Source organism: Typopeltis vanoorti, chromosome 23, assembly GCF_054136105.1.
Source record: "Typopeltis vanoorti isolate ZY-2024b chromosome 23, IOZ_Tvanoo_1.0, whole genome shotgun sequence".
Taxonomy (NCBI): Eukaryota; Metazoa; Arthropoda; class Arachnida; order Uropygi; family Thelyphonidae; genus Typopeltis; species Typopeltis vanoorti.
This window is the reverse complement of record NC_143571.1, coordinates 91,608,929-91,626,652: the sequence shown is the minus strand read 5'-3', so window position 1 is coordinate 91,626,652 and position 17,724 is coordinate 91,608,929. Positions and strand designations below refer to the sequence as shown.

The 17,724-nt window shown below is 36.5% G+C and overlaps 1 protein-coding gene across 1 annotated transcript in view; it reads right to left on the bottom strand.

The window, feature by feature from the left end:
• Positions 1-17,724, bottom strand: part of TfIIEbeta (transcription factor IIEbeta) — a 149,649-nt gene that overhangs the window by 57,686 nt on the left and 74,239 nt on the right. The window contains exon 5 of the mRNA XM_090412713.1: positions 13,278-13,463. Within this exon, the coding sequence (XP_090268839.1) occupies positions 13,278-13,463 (186 nt within the window). The remainder of the gene's footprint in view (positions 1-13,277; positions 13,464-17,724) is intronic.

The following is a 17,724-nucleotide window of genomic DNA, read 5'->3' as shown; positions in this document are numbered from 1 at the left end:
ATCCAAGCTTATCAGTGAGGGAAAGTCGTTATTTTATAAACTTGGTAAAAATAATCAAGTTTATAAAATAACTTGGTTATCCTAATATATATATATATATATATATATATATATATATATAAAATGATAAGCCTTTTTATGTCATGTTTTTCGAAACGTTTTGAAAATCAGGGGCTACACTTAGTGTCGGGTCTTCAAAATTCGAGTCATCAGACTTCAGGGGCGGAACCCCCTTTCGAGTTATCACAACTGAAGGAGAACTGGCCTACCATACCGGAACACAGGGGGTTGGGCATAGCCCCCTAGTTAATAAATGAAATATATAAATAATAACGGGAACATTTTCACTTTGCCAACACTCAACATTGATGTGATATGGGTTCCAAATTTCTTGTTTCGGAGATATACATATTACAAAGTTTTGTAATAAAAATTTCTGCTACAATGGAGTTTGGCAGAATCAACAATATTATTACTACCTTATTTCTGTTTCTCGTGTGGGAGAAAACAGTAAAACGTCACTCTTATAATTATATGAGATGTTATAATGGCAAAAATATTAAGAAAAAAGTCATTTGCACTTCCTCTTCAAAACACAAAGAAAGAACATTGTAAATTCAGCCAGTGGAAAAGAAAATACTACATATTTTTCTTCTGTTATCTGATTTTTTTTTTCTTGTAGTACAAAGAAGAAATCACTGCATAAACATGAAGTCTGCAGGAGGGAAAAAATCTGGAAATTGGTTACAGTATAACGAATAGAGAAATCATGTCAGAAAAATTATTCACGTAAGATTCTAATCTCAGCAGACATAACATTTTCTTCTAGATTAGATATCTAAAGTAACTGAACCTTTGCTACTATTTTACACTAAAATGAATGGGTATGTTCCCCAAGTGATTTACGTTTGTAACAGCTGTCTTGCGAACAATTTATGAAATAAATTATCTGAAATATCCGCAGATCGATTAGGTATATACCCCCCCCCCCCAAAAAAAGAAGATTATGAAACGCATATGCACCTTTTCTTTGAAAATAATTCAAATCCTCTTTTTCAAGATAATTGTATGATTTAATTTCTAATTTTTGATAATAAAAGTGAAACTGATCATTATAAATTAAGCAATTATTTGGGCATAAATAATGTATAAGCATGTAAACGAAATGTCAGTATTTCTGCTAGGATATAGGTAATCAACAATCGAAAAGGAAACAAGACATTCTTGACATATTCTGCACTACAGCCTGAGGCACTTTAGTGTTCTCCCCTTTCTTCTCAATAGCACTGAGAGTAATAAGCCTTCAACCTTTCCTCCAGCTAAGAGGATATTACCAAGTATTTATAAGACGTAGATTATTTCAGAAATAGCTTCCGGCAGCAGAAGAAGTAATATTTAGATTTTTTTAAAGAAAAACAAACAGAAATAATACTACTGAACTTTCTTTTGTGTGGTATGCATATAAACAATTTTGCATGGTGAAAATATAGCATGTTATTTCTAAAATTTCACATAATTTCAGCAGACAGTAGAACAGCTGGTTTTAGATTGCAAATAAATAGAACAGAATTAGAAGCTTCACGATACAATCTGATTGCCGTATATCTTTTGTCAAAATGGTAAAATGAAGTAATTGATTTTGAATGCTGTCTAGAAAATCTTTCAAACCTGTATAGAAATTTAGAGTAGTTATGCAATTGAGTTCCAGGAGAGGATAGGGGGGGGGGGGGGAAAGCATTAGAAAATCTTCAAAATGAGCAAAAATTTTAAATCATTCCGTATATGATATTTTTCACATTAAATTTTCAACATATCCATGAGGTTAGGCACTAGATATTATCGTAATATGCATAATACAAATAAATAAATAAATGACGAAGGCGAAGAATCACTGCTAAAATATCACTGGATATAAATTTTTGATACTAAAAAGACACAATCGGAAACCGAGTAATGCAATTTTGCATTTTAACATTTTTTTTTATTTTATCTTTATTGATTAACAAAAAATCGTTTCTAAATCTGAAATGTGATGATCCATATAATGCTATTTGGCTAGAAACGAAAGCAAAAGGACATATTTATTTCAATAAATATTATTTAAAAATATAAATATTTGACATAATATTTTCAAAGCAAACATTTGAAAATTCTAAAATTCGAACAAAAATTATTCAATTACTATATGTAAAGTGAAAGAACAACCAGTGCAACTCTTCCGGTGCACTGATTTGTAGAATAAAATACACCAAAGTTACTATCACTGAACAGATTCGTTGCAAAAGCTGATCAGTGGTCATTTCTGGATTGATTTTTTTCGCATATGTGAAATTCGTTTCATTTTTTGGGAAGAGACACAATAAATCATCTTAGAGGCAAGAAAGGTCAAATCACTTAGGAGAGTAAATGAAATTCTAAGCAACACAATAGACGTAAAGACAGGGGGAGGGGACAAAAAGGTCACTCAGCAACAGATAATCCACTAATGGCTATAGAATAGCCGTAACGAGATTAACGGTGGAGGAAGGTAATGGCATGATAAAAGGCAGAATACCGACGAAGTTTTGATCCATGAAAAAAGCTAAGGAGTGTTGACTATTTCATCCACACCGGCCAGTTGGGAGTTATGGGAAGAGGATCAAGAAGTAAAAAAGAAGAATGAAAGAATAGTTTGATGATATAAGATCATGGACAGGATCATGTGGCTCTGCTGAAACAAAAAGAAGAGCTGCCAACAGAGAGGATTGGAAGGACATCGTGCTGCACTCTCACATCAAGAAAGCTACATGAAGAAAAAGAAGAAGAATGGAACTGTAAGGTAGCTCGAGGCAGTGCCCTAAAGGAATCAACAGTACAAGAGAATCAGTCAAATGCTGCATTACAGGAAGCTATATCTGACTCCATTCCATTAATTAGGAAATTGATCACACGAAAGCTGAATGACACTTTAAAGCAAAATCTGCATAAAGATATTCTAGATCTGATATCATAAGAGCAATGATAAAGATTGGAACCACTCACCCACTCTCCATATAGCAAACCAGCTCCTTACTCCCTTGCACATACTTAAGTCCAGACCACGACAATGTGTAATCATTCTTTCATCATGATCACTTCCATTATTAAGTGTACTTGTATCATTAACAATTACATAACACTTAGTTATTCTTATGTATAGATTTTCATCATTCTTTATCCCATGATCTAGTTTCTCTCTGACTCTCTGTATTAGGTCTCATAACCAATAAATAATTTCTCAAGAATTCTGAAAATAAACTCATTCAAGTGCAAATTGTTGTATCTCATATATAAATCAGTTCTTTCAGTAAGCTCACTCCACACATCCAAAAATTCTCATTCATTACTTCTATACAGCTACAATGAATTGTTTGGCACCATAGTCTGCTTTCTTAATCATATCTTGGAAATAAATAGCAATTTTCACTGTCTCCCTTTCCATTCTAGCTTCTTTCAGTAATCCTTTATATCCTCTTTCATACTATATTTATCGCTAGTTAAATCATTTGAACCCCTACAAGAAGCAATGATTTTTTTTATTTTTTACTTTACTTCTCTTTACTGTTTTTCAACTGAATTTGTTACATTTTTGATTTTAGCTCTGGAGAAACTCAAAGGAATAACAAGGTCATAAATAGTATGTTTTATGAGAGAAGAATTGCCGTACAAAAAAAAAATGCTTCTTTTTATATTCAACTTTACTTATTGCATAACTTTAAATCTTACTTGCATCATCAGTGCATTGTTGTCTCTCCTTTTGTTGCTTAACTTTCTCACTAAACAGTAAAACAAGAGCCTTTCTGTAATGCCTGTGTTGTCTTCTTTAAGAGATGTGCATTACACATACTATATGTTTTGAATAACAGCTTTGCAAACATAAGAGAAAACTAAACATAATTTATTACTCCTATATATTTTGCTCAACATGTTATGAGCTTCTTTCAGGAAAAAGACAGAAAAACTGGTAACAACATTTAAATTCTGAATACAAGAATATATTATTGTATATATAAAGCATATAAACCCATATAAGGCAAATTATAGGTGCACTGAATACAGTATACTCCAGAGTGGCCAGGGGAGGAAGTGGATCCTTGGAGGAGTTTTATTTTTTATTATAAGGTGCAGTCCAGTTGAAGAATTTTTTAACACTTTTTTAGGAAGACATTGCTGATAACTTTTAATTCGTACTTAAGTGCTTGCTCACTGGAGAAAATCTTTAAAGCCCTGTTTTTAGTGTGTTAATAACACCCAGTTTTGTGTTGGGGGGTAGTAAGAGTTCATGTATATATATACATAGTAATACCCCAATTAAAGCTCAGGATGCGTTCCAAGAAAAACGCTAAACGAAACAGTGTCATTTTATCACATAGTAAATAGGGATTGGGGAACATGCGATCAAGAATAAACAAGTTTTACTTCAATTTTAAGTTAATTTTATATTCTTCTTCTTCTTCTCATGGTGGGTTGAGTTCCTCAAAGATGAATTTTTGCCATTTCTTTCTGTCAGTCGTCTTTTTATGAAGTTCTGTTATGGAGTTTAAGTGGATGCTTTCTTTAATGTTATCAATTCATTTCTTTCTTGGTCTTCCTCTGCTGGGCTGTTCTTCAATTCTACCATTTAATATGTTTAGTAGTTTTTCTGGGTTCATTCTTGAAATATGTCCAAACCAGTTTAGTTGGATCTTTTTTAGTGCTGTAATTATTGTTTCTTTAAAGTTAAGTTCTTCTCTTACTTTTTCATTTGTTTTTCCTTCTGTCCAGTTTGTTCTAATGATTTTTCTTAGGCATTTCATTTCAAAATTTTTATATTAACATGCAAAATATACATAACACATATGCATACATACACAGAAATACATGTATAAAGTTTATTTTTGTGCTGTTGAAGGTTCTGAGTCTTCTGAAATTCTTGATATTTTAGTTATGAAGTCGTCTAGTGTCATTTGTCATTTTCTTTTTCTCTCACTAAACAACTGTTGGTGGCAAGAGATCACATCCAAAATGCCTCAACTTGCTTTTGTACTTCTTTCAAAATCTGGATCATTCACTACAAATTGATCAACGATTTCAGTTATCGTCATCAAATTTTTACTGAGGAAATCTGTAGCAAGTTCTTTGAGTTCTTCATTTTTTTCATAATTATTATTTTCAGTATTCGGCATGAATTCTTGTTCTGCCTGTTCTTGAATGTCATCAATGGAAAGGCTCTCACCAGAAACCTGCAGCAACTCCTCAATATTCTGCTCATCTACATCTCCTAGTCCTGCTGTATTGACTTGGTATAATTTGGTCAACAATGTGCTCTTCTTGTTGAAAATCCTTGGATATCTATGGCCATACCTTCTTCCACACTCCTTTCATATATTTATCAGTCACTTCTTTCCAAGCAAGTTCAATGTTGCCTACGGCATCCATGATGCTATATTTCTTCCAAAATTGCATGATTGTTTCTTTATTTTCGCCATCTGTTTCATCACTAAGTTTCTGAAATGTGCAATGAAGATAAAATGCTTTAAAAGCTGATATGCTTCTCTGATCCATTGGCTGGATTAACAATGTACTGGTGGGTGGCAGGAAAACTACTTCAACCAGAACGCAAGATTTTAAGTCAGACAAGCGAGTATGATGGCTTGGAACATTATCAATCAGTAATAGCACTTTTGGTTCAATTTTTTTAAGTTCACAGTAGCATTTTATGGATGGACAAAAATATGTGGTAAACCAATTTTGAAAAATGTCCATAGTGATCCAAGATTTCCTATTAAATTCCCAAATCACAGGTAAACTCAATTTTAAAATTCCTATCATAGCTCTTGGTGTTTTGGAATTGTAAAATCGTGTATAGAAGGATTTTTATACAAAAATACCATATATACTGATTTTACTGGTAAACAAAATTCACTAAAAATACTTGTCAGTTGATAGAGAAATTTTCATATTTTTTAATTTGGAAATAATATTTTTGTATATTACTGAATATTGTCACCTCAAAGGGTTTTTGTAAAAGAACAAAGGAATATAAGTGTAAGATAATTAGGCTTCTTGTCTATATATAATATAATATAATAAACTTGGCTTCTGAAAAATACTTTAACATGCAGAGACAAACAAGTTGTTGTTCCTCTGTATCGAGCCTTGATAAGACCCCATCTGGACTACTGTGCCCAGTTATGGGCACCAGGGTTTCTTCGTGATGGAGAGGATCCAGAGACGAGTGACCAAGATGATAGCAGGTCTGTGGAATGAACCTTATGAGAATAGGCTGAAGATTTGTGGGTTGCAGAAATTGGTCGATAGGCGAAGGAGGGGTGATATGATTGAGACATTCAAATTACTGAAGGGTTTCTATAAGATTGATCCAGAAGATATTTTTGCAAATATGACTGGTGGTGGGAGGACTAGGGGCCATGAATGGAAGCTGGGGAAGAGTGTGGTTGACAGGGGTGTTAGAACTAGGTTTTTTACTTGGAGAGTGGTGAATGAGTGGAATAAGCTTCCAGAGTCTGTTGTGGGTGCTACGACCGTGAATGCGTTCAAGGCAAGGTATGATAGATACTGTGCGAATGTCGAATAGTTGTTCTTGACATGATGTTAGGGCCTCCCTCGATGAGTCTGTCAACTCCTTGGAGTTGCCCAGAACAACAACAATAATAATAATAATAAATTGTCTAAAGAAACCTCTTAGTCACCAGTAATTCTAGATGGATTAAGGTATTAACTAATGACCCGGGGAAACTGCAAACCTCGAAGGTCAACATTGCAAGGGGGTTTCCCACCTTAATGCAACAACCGAAAAAAAGGTGGCGGGTGCAGAACAACATGATACCCAGGGGATTACTACGTAGCAAAACCCAAGGTCATCGACAAGATATAAAGGGGGTATGCTACAGTGACAGGGGGGTTTTTAGTGGTTCCTTGGTCAGCGAGAAGTTTCGAGGTCACGCGGGGTTCCGACCAGAAGTCGACGAGGTCCCGGAGTCAAGAAGTACGATGATAAGACGTACGTTATGGCAGCAGAGTTTTGATAACATCTTGGGAAATTATTTCTAATCGCCATCGGAGACCTGCATTCCAGATAGAAAATGATGAGAAAGTGACGTGACTAAGTTAAATGATTTTAGAAGAAATTAGATGTCGAGTTTTCATGCCGCCAAGATCCAAATGTTCGCCGATATTAAGAAGAGATCTCACAAAATCCTGGAGATGATATCCAAGTGCAGTACTAAAGTCGGACGGTAATAGAAAGAAGTGATTTCAGGGATCATTCAGAAAAGACCAGACATCTGTTAAAAGTAAGATTTTTCCTTTGTTTAACTAGAAATAAGAAGATTGTGACGGTGATTTATTTAAGGGACTTGTTTTATAGTGATACTTGAGGACTTTAGCCCTTATGCTGATATCTGAAGTATTTTGTTATATGTGAGAGAAGGTCTGGCTAAAATTTAAGGTGAAACATCATGTATTTAATGTTATAGCTATTGCCTAAACCTGCAGAATGTTATAACGAGAGAAATTATAGACACGTGGTCTTACTAGAATTGATTATGATAAGGAACTAAATTGTAAATGTAGTCATTAGTTGTTATTCGAAGCACAGAAGCTAATTTACTTAGTACTTAAAATTGACCCATTGTACATTTCATTGATGTTAAATAAATTGTTTTCTTGTTTAAATAACTTGCCTGATTTCTATTTCCAATGCACTACTCATAAATTCGAATCTGTGTGCGCCTAAAAGTAGACATTGTCACGACTGCATAACAGAAAACTTAAGTTGCTAGATTTAATTAGAATTAAGAGAGAGAGAGGTTCCATGTGTTTTACTGTGTGTTATTCTTTTGGAGGGAGATTCAACTCCTACCCACGAATTTGGTGGCGAAGCTGGAAACTAAATAAATTTTTCAAATTCAGTTGAGAATAAACAGTCAGACAAAGAGATTGGCTCCAAAATCACAGCATCAAAAAAATAATCAATTCCTCCCCCATTCCCCATCCCTCTCGTCAACAAGAATTTAAAAATGCCATCACCATACCCTGTGGCACTTCGGAAAAAATAGCCAAGATACTAAAAAAGTATAACCTACACACAGCATATAAGCCCTACCGCAAACTGGCTACCCTTATCCGTTCTACGAAAGATCAGCTCCCTCCTCTCTCTCTGCCTGGAGTTTACAAAGTACCCTGTTCCTGTAAGCTTGTGTACTTTGGACAGACAGGCAGATCAGCATCCATCCGCCTGGAGGAACACAAGTCATACATCGTTAAACACAACTATGGCCATTCAGGCTTGGCTGACCATGTTTTGGACACCACCCACAGAGTATCATGGAAGAAAACCACCATGCTCCACCACAGCAAATTCAAGAAAGAGAGACTTTTCTTAGAAGCAGCAGCAGCTCTCAGAAACCAACCAAATCTTAACAAATACGATTGCATTAAGCTTCCGAAGATTTGGGAAACACTCATCACCAGAGGTCCCACCTTACATTCCAGGCCACCTACTACCGCCCTTAGAGGGCGCTCCACCTAGATAGGATTTTATTGTCACCCACGTGGTTGGGCTTAGTATTGTAAGTTTTTGTGTGCATGTTACATTAATTGCCTTTATAATCCCAGTAGATGTCCTAGTGACTAGGACGAAATATAGGAAGTATTAAATTCTATTTTAATTCTTTTTGAGTGTTGTAAAAAATCCATTAAACCTCCAACATAAGAAAAAAGGTTAATCGGTCTTTTGCAGCTTTGAATCCTGGTGCTCACTTTTGTTCGCGCAATATAAATGTGTGCTTTGGCATTCTCTTCCAGAAAAGTCTTGTTTCATCAACATTAAAAACTAGTTCAGGAGGATAATTTGCTCTATCAGTTATGGCTCTTAGAGTTGACGTAAAGGCTGAAGCAGCTTCAGTCACTGCACTCACCAATTCCCCGGTGATTGGAATGTTGTAGAGTTTGCTTCTTTTTTTAACTGTATCGAACTAGCCTCTGCTAGTTGCAAAGTCTTTGCTAGTATCCTCTCTTTATTTTTGAATATGATTAAAAATACTTCTAGCCTTTTCCATGATTATTGCCAGACTTAATGGCATGTTGCATTCAGTTTCATCATCAATCCAAATGGAAAGATGTTTCTCCATTTCCTCTGAAACATTGCTTCTGGACTGGTTACCTCTGTTGTAGAAGACGTTGTGGTTGCTGAACACTTAATTTTGTCCTTGTTTTTTAAAATCATTCATATAGTAGAAGTAGACAAATTTAAAGTGGCTACAATGTCAACTTGACATTCAGCTTTTTCTAATCGCCTCAGCACCTGCATTTGAATGTCAAGCTTTTTTGTATCAATTTTGTTTTATCATCTTTACTCCCACTCATTTTGAATAATTTAAAAAATGATAGTCATGATTAATTTTTAATAAACAAATAGAATTTTGGTTGATTTCCTTGGTCAATAATATTGATGATTACAGGGCATAAATAATGTTTAGCACAGCACTCCAAATTGTATTGATAGCATGGACACTGTTTCACTACCAATGAAAAACACGATGTATGGGGAAAACAAAAGCATGGGACAAACATAGATTTAGGGTTCAAGGGAATTACAGCGCTACGGCAAATCGTCACCTTTTGCTGATTGGTTCGGGTTCGGGAATAATCATATATACAAATTAAAGGAAATACAGCAATAAACTGAATAAGTGCAAATTTAGCACTTTTTTTAGGCTTCGAGTAGAACTGCGTTATATTGAAATCATGGAATATTTAGCACTTTTTAAGGCTTCAGAAAAAACCCGCGTTATATCGAATCGGTGTTAATCGGGGTAGCGTTAAATGGGGTCTTACTGTAGGAAAGACTGCCATAAATGGAAGATGTGTGACAAGTGTTATCTAGAAATGGAAGTGTGTTCTGACTGTCAACTGTGAATTGTATGCACTTGTGATTTGGTGACTTAGGCAGCCGAGGAAAGTGTCTGATGACCATGGAACTAGATAACGAAAACATTGTCAACGTAACTATGCCAGACTTTGGGTTTTAAAGTAGAGGAAACCAGAGCATGTTGCTCAAAAGGTATATAAAAGTTAGTAACTGGAGAGGGGAGGAATAATGGCAAGCCCATGGCTGTGCCTTCTTTTCACAGGCAAAAAGTATTTTGCCTACTACACAAAACAATCAGAATATAGTACAACAAACATAGTACATGAGTAAAAAGTGCCGTGATATCGGGCAGGAATTTGTCTTGTAAAAGAAGAATTGTGTCACTGATTGGGACATTTATGAAAAGGGAAGAGAAGTCAAAACTTATTAATAAATCACTTTTATCAAGTGTGCTGTCCTTAATTTTTTAACAAAGTGTTGTGTGTTTTTTTTATATAGGAGGGTGGTGACCTAACTCCTTATGCATTCATGTTAGTTTCTTGACTAAATGATAATTGGGACTGTCAATACCTTCAACTATAGCCAAAGTGGTATGTTCTGCTTATGAATCTTAGGCAAACTGTAAATTCTCAGATAAGGAGCATAGTGGAGAAGTAGTTTTTTAACTGTATCCAGGAAGTGACTGATTTAAATAATTCTACTGTTTAATCCAATTATTATTATTATTATTAAGAGAGACCTCCAGGGAGTCAGGAGCTCATCGAGGGAGGCCACACTATTCATCACACCAGCTGTCATACCAGTTACTGAATTCATTCACACTAATTGCACACATGACATCCAATGGCAATCAATTCCAATCACGCACTACTCTATGAGAGAAAATCTAGCCCTAACCCCCTTCCTGACAGCATTCATTCTCAACTTCCACGGATGCCCTTGCATCCTTTCCCCACCCACCATAAAAGGAAAATTGGATCTACTGAAATTCAGAAGTTTGAAAGTCTCATCATCCCTCTTTCTTTTGTTTGCTAGTATCTGCAGCCTACAAATTCTCAATCTATCTTCATGATCTGTATTCCACAATTCTGATATCATTTTTGACACTCCCTCTCCATTGTATCACCATGGAAACCAGGAGACCAGACCCGTGCACAATAGTCTAAGTGAGGTCTCATCAAGGCCTTGTAAAGAGGCAAAATGACTTCCTTATCTTTACATGTCAAGGTTACATCATGAAAATTATGGAAACAACTACCATGTTAGAGTAAAACTTTAGTTTAATATAAACCAAATTAAACACTAGACATTTCAACATTTACATTAAGGGCGTCATATTAATTGATAAATTAATACTGGTAATTTTTTTTTTTCCACTATAGGTCAGATCAGTAGAATTATGGTTGATCAAATTCATTGTCACTTTGGCATACTGTTTTGAATATTATTATTATTATTATTATTATTACCACGGGCTACTCCAGGAGTCCTTAGACTCATCGAGGGAGGCCCTAAACATCATGTTCACGCAGCTGTTCAACATTCTCACAGTATCTATCATACCTTGCCTTGAACTCGCTCACTGTCATAGCACCCACAACAGACTCTGGCAGCTTATTCCACTCATTTACCACTCTAAAAGTAAAGAACCCAGCTCTAACACCCCTGCTAACCACGCTATTGCCCAGCTTCCATGGGTGTCCCCTAGTTCTCCCACCACCAGTCCTGATCTCAAAAATATCATCTGAATTAATCCTATAGAATCCTTTTAGCAATTTGAATGTCTCAATCATGTCTCCCCTTTTCCGCCTATCAACTAGTTTCTGCAACCCACAAATCTTCAACCTGTTCTCATATGGTTCATTCCATAGACCTGCTATCATCTTAGTCACTCGCCTCTGGATCCTCTCAACCTCCTCCCCATCAAGAAGGAACCGAGGTGACCAAATCTGGGCACAGTAGTCGAGATGAGGTCTTATCAGGGCTCGGTACAGAGGTACAATAACTTGTTTTTCTCTGCTCGTCAAGGTATTTTTCAACAACCAAGTGAGTTGATGAGCTGATTTAGCTACTTTCGCAATGTGCCCCCTAAACTTCATCTCCCTATCCACCAACACTCCCAAGTCCCTGGCCTCATCAATCTCTTGGAGTACAGCTCCACCAATGTGGTATACTGCTGCTAATCTTTTCACTCCGAAATGCATAACCTTACATTTTGTCACATTAAATTGACATCCATTCTCCTTAGTCCAGAACTCCAATCTATCTAAGTCATCTTGCAAGACTTTGACATCTTCTGCATTCACTATCGCCCTACCCAACTTTGCATCATCTGCGAACAAATGAACTGTCCCACTTAGACCCTTCCCTATATCGTTAATGAACAGATTAAACAGCAGTGGTCCAAGAACAGAACCCTGTGGCACACCACTAGTCACAGGCCGTTTTTTGGACTCTACTCCTGAATAAACTACTCTTTGATATCTCTCCATCAACCACCCAGCTATCCATCTCACCAACCCTATATCCATTCCCATATGTTGTAGTTTACGGATTAGAATTCCATGTGGTATCCTGTCAAACGCCTTTACCAGGTCCAGCAGTATCACTGTAAACCCATTTCCCTTATCCAGTTCAGCCGTCACCTTGTTATAAAACTTGAGCAAGTTACTGAGACATTATCTACCCTTCACAAAGCCATGCTGTCCTCTGTACAGTATCTCATTTTCATCAATCCATTCCTGTATTTTTCCCTTGACTACTTTCTCCAAGACCTTGACAACGACTCCTGATATGCTGATCGGTCGGTAATTTGCAACCATAGTCTTGGATCCTCCTTTATGCAGTGAAACTATTTTCCCCTCTTTCCACGCCTTCGGGACTAAGCCAGACCTGAGACTCAGATTAAACATGGTCAAGGGCACTGATAATTCATTAGCCGCTTCATGCAAGACCCGTGCCGGTATACCATCCAATCCCACAGATGTATTCACATTAAGGTTCTGTAATAGACTATTCACCTCCACTTCATTCATCACAATTCCCATATAAACTAATGGTTCCTTCATTTTTTCAACGTCACCACCTGGATGATATACTTTTGCAAAGTGCGCGCTCAGTAACTCCACTATATCGACTGGTTCAGTGAACTCTTTACCATCGTCATTCCTTAAAATCCAAATGATGACCTAAATATGAAGGTCAAAATATCAGGAAATTATTCTTAACACAGTTGTAGTCTCCATAATTCATCAATACAAATGCTGATCACCATATAATATTAAAGGAAAGGAACGATAAAGATAAAAGAGATATGTCTATAAAAAGTTTGCTATAAATAAAGATGATTATTCTAGAATACTATATCAGTCAATAGCTTTCTCACCTTTAAAGCTTTTTCTGAGTTGGGTAGTGATTCCTTAACATCTTCTAGTGAAATACCACCCAATCCTCTTTGATCATGTTTATCAAGTAGCCTTAATAGAGTCTTTTTATCTTTGATGTTAAAAGCTGGTTTAAAGGCATACTTTCCATCAGGTGTGATTTGAATTTTCGGATTATTAACAAGAGCCTAAAAAACAAACAAACTTCTTGGCCTTTTAATAATAAAGATTTCAATTATATCAATGTAATCTATTAAATTCCACTGTATATATCTACTTGAAACTAAAATTCACACTTTTCAATTTAAAAAATTCGTTATATTTTATGATTTTTTTCCCCTTAAACAATAACTGTATGATAATTCCCTACAAAAATTAAAGATATTATAATGCATAAATACCAGTGGTGGATCAAGGATGAGCTGAGCCAAAACATTTGCTCTAAAATGGTTAATGTAAAAATGTGCTAGGGTGTAGAGGGTATGGTGGAGGAGGGACTGATGGTGAATGAGCAGAGTGTATATGAGGAATTGAGTAAATAAACCTGATGTTAATAGGACCTGACAATATATCCGATGATAATGAAATTATCATCGGATATATTGTCAGGTGTCTTAAGGGAATGCTCCATGTTAATGATATCACTGGCACACTACCTGTTTAACACAAGTCTTGCAACAGGAAAAGTCCCAAAAGAGTGAAAAGTGGGAAAAATTGCTTTACTTCACAAGGGAGGAGGAGGAGGAGGAGAGAATAAGACTAAGCAACAGCGTATTGTGCCAGTTCGTGACTGGAGGGAGACCAAATACTGTGGCTGTAGGAGGAGCTGTCAAGACCATCTATGGACAGGAGACTGACTCTCCTCTCTGTGGGCAGCATGTTTACGAGCCTGTCATCTCTCACTGCATGCCCCACTTCCATTTTATCTCTTCCTCACTAAACACAATGAACTTACTGCAGATCTAAAAATTCTCCCACATAAAACATTGAAAAAAAAAAACACAAAAAACATCAAAAATTCAACCAAAAATTATAAAATACAACAAATCCAATCAAACAACCAACAAACACTAATTCTTACCAAAAAAAAAAGTTTCCACATCCACTTCAACACTTGTGGCCTAATAAACAGCAACATAAATGATGTGCAACACCACCACCTACAGTCATCTATACCAGAAAGACTTTACTATACCTTTCAGAACAGCAAATGGCAACCTCAACAGCCATTGCATACCGAAACCACACATTACATATCTCTTTTTGCCACAAGGGTGACACTTGTGCATTTGTGAGAACTGACATACCATGCCAGAGACTGCAAATCCTTGAATCCCCACTGTTTGATCTACTTTGGCTCAAAATTTCTCTACCAAATCAACCTGTCCTTTTCATATGCTCCCTCTATCGCTCTCCAAACTTTGACCTCTTCAACTCTCTCTCTCTCTCTAAGGCTCGACTTTCTGCAGTCTAAGTACCCCAATAGTGAGGTCATCCTTTCACTATGTTGAGGTATGCCAGTATGTTGAGAACTTCAATGTCCACAACATACTGGCTCCCCCATCTCCAGTGTCACTGATCAAGCAGGCAGAGATGCTGAGGTGTTTGCCATCAGCAATGACCTATCTCATATCATCAATCTACTCACCAGACAATCCCCTCCAATTTGCCAACACACTTGACCCCCTTCTTAAAAATCTCCCCTTCCAGGTATACTGTGGTCGTCAGCTCTCCTCTATGAAACTCGGACCAAAACCTCATTTAAGTCTCTTTTGTTGTAGAACAACCTACACCCACCAGTTCATAATATCATGTCCTTTGGCATCACAAGGGTGCCTCTTGTGGCCTAATCTATTCTATTCAACTGGCATCTACTCAACAACATGGAAACAGGTCCACATTCAGCTCATCCCAAAGAAAGGAAATAAAAGTCAACTAATGAACTACTGACCAATTACTCTTACTTCTGTTCTCTCAAAAATTGTCATCAACAACCACCTCTTGAACCATCTAGAGACAGACTAACTAATCAGTGACCAGCAGTATGGATTCCACTACTCAAGATCTACAGCTGATCTTGCTTTCACCATCCCCTATGACCTCAGGCCATGGAGAAATTTGGAGAAACTCATGTGGTTGCCCTCAACATTTCAAAGGCATTTGATCGGGCTTGGCACAGGGGTCTACTCACCAAACTGCCTTCCCCCACTCTGCAAGTGGATCGCTTTCTCACTAGTCGCTCACTACTTGTAATGGTATACAGCTTACTCTCCTCAGATTTCCCCACCAATGCACGAGTATTCCAGGGTTCTGTTCTTTCACCAACCCTCTTCCTCTTGTATATAAATGACCCCCTCTCACAGACTTCCAATCCTATACATAAATTTTCTGATGATAGTATGCTCCATTCCTCCTTTTTATTTGACAAACCTGTTAGTACTCAAGTATTAGAATCCTTAAGAGCTACCACAACCTGGGACCTGAACTCAGATCTCTTAGCTATATAGTAGGGCAAGGACAACCTTTTAAACTTCAATGCCATCAAAACTCAGTTCTGTCTAATCTCTCACAAGAAAGAGCTTGTCCCCTTACCTTCAGTAATACTGAGATATCCAAATACAATCAGATTTCTCTTTTTGGATTGACTTGCACCTACAATCTTTCCTGGCACACCCATATTTCAACTATAGCTTCTGCAGTTGCCAAAAAACTTGTACTTTTTTCACACAAGACACTACTTCACACCTACTAACTCTATACAAAGCCCAAATCCACCCAGTTATGGAATATTGTTCCCATATTTGGGATGGTGAAATCCTCTCTAAGATTGCTCAATTCTATCCAGAAGAGGGCAATTCGGCTAATTAATGATCCATCTCTCTCACAGACATTCAGTTTCTGCCTTCTGCCACTTCTACAGATATTTTTATGGATAGTGCTCCCTGCTAAATTGGTCATTATTCTCCTCTAAAATCATTATAACAAGAGCCACTGCTAACCAACACCCTTTTACAGCCTATCGTAAAACTCAATGAACCATCTTCACATGCTTTTCTTTTATTTCATCTACTTCTGTCCTTTGGAACAGCACCTGCCTTCCCCAAAGATTACAACCCTCAGCTGTTCAAGAAAAATGTGAACAGATTCCTCCTTTCTTCTATTTCTCTTGCCCACACATGGCACTAGTGTGCTATAGGTCTTGCGGCCTTTGGTGTGTGGACCAGATATTATATGTATAAAAAGATTATGGCAATAATGAAGAAGACAATGACATACAGAAGCAAAGAGGTTATGGTTTCCTTGTATAAGACTTTGACCAGGCCACATATGGACTACTGTGCACAGATTTCAATGCCTGGTTTTCAATGGGATGATCAATGTCAGGTCTACAGACTGTTGGACGTGTGGAGAAATTGAGGAAATGCAACTTGCAGAACACTGTAAATAAATGACAAACAGGCTATATGACTGAGACATACAAGTTGGTGTGAAGTTGTTACCAGTTTAACGGGGGAGATTTTTCATAGAGTAGAGGGACACAATAGTAGAACAACATACCATCCGTGGAAGCTGTATAAGGAGGGTGTGAGCAGGTTCTTTGGAGAGTGAAATGGATTGTGTGAAAGTGTGGTGAGTGCAGAAACTGGAAGTTTTCCACTTGGTTATAGTATAAATTAAAGATACCAAGAAATTATATACTTGGTTTAATTCTTCATCCAAGTGTAAAGCAAAAGTTTGCACCTGAAATATAATCAAGACTACGCCAACTCGTATATATAGAAGCTAATGACTTCACATCACTTGCCTTAGTATATGAGTTCTGTATTACTTCAACCTTAGTATGACCTCTGGGTCTGGCTCTCACTGACGAGACCTCAATAAAGGTCAAAACCAGTCTGGGTAGTGACCCTTCCCATAATGCATAACATTATACATACCTGTAAGGATAGGTGCTTTGCATTATGGGATACTAAGGCAAGTGATGTGAAGTCATCTTGTATATATACAAGATGTATATATACAAGTTGCCCTAGTCCTTATTATAATTCAGGTGCACTTTGTTTGCTTACACTTAGATAAAGGATTAAACCAAGTAGTCATGTCTCTTTTTATGTGGTAGATATGTTCCACAGAAAACCGCATATAAAAAATCGTACAGAAAAGATCTAACTTACGTTGAAAAATTAGGGATACGTTCCATAATTTTCTAAAACTGCATAAAACTGAAGCAATGAATTAAAATAAAACTAAAATCGCATAAAAAAGTTTATAAAAATTCAGGAAAATAAGAATGCCTAAGTTTGTTTTAAAGCTTTATTCATTTAATTTTATTACAAAGTAAAAATTTTTTTTTACATTTTTTCATCAGAATTATCATTGCTATTAGACAATATATGACAACATTTGCAAACTGGTTCGAAATCACTTTCATCACCAGAAGAGATAGTC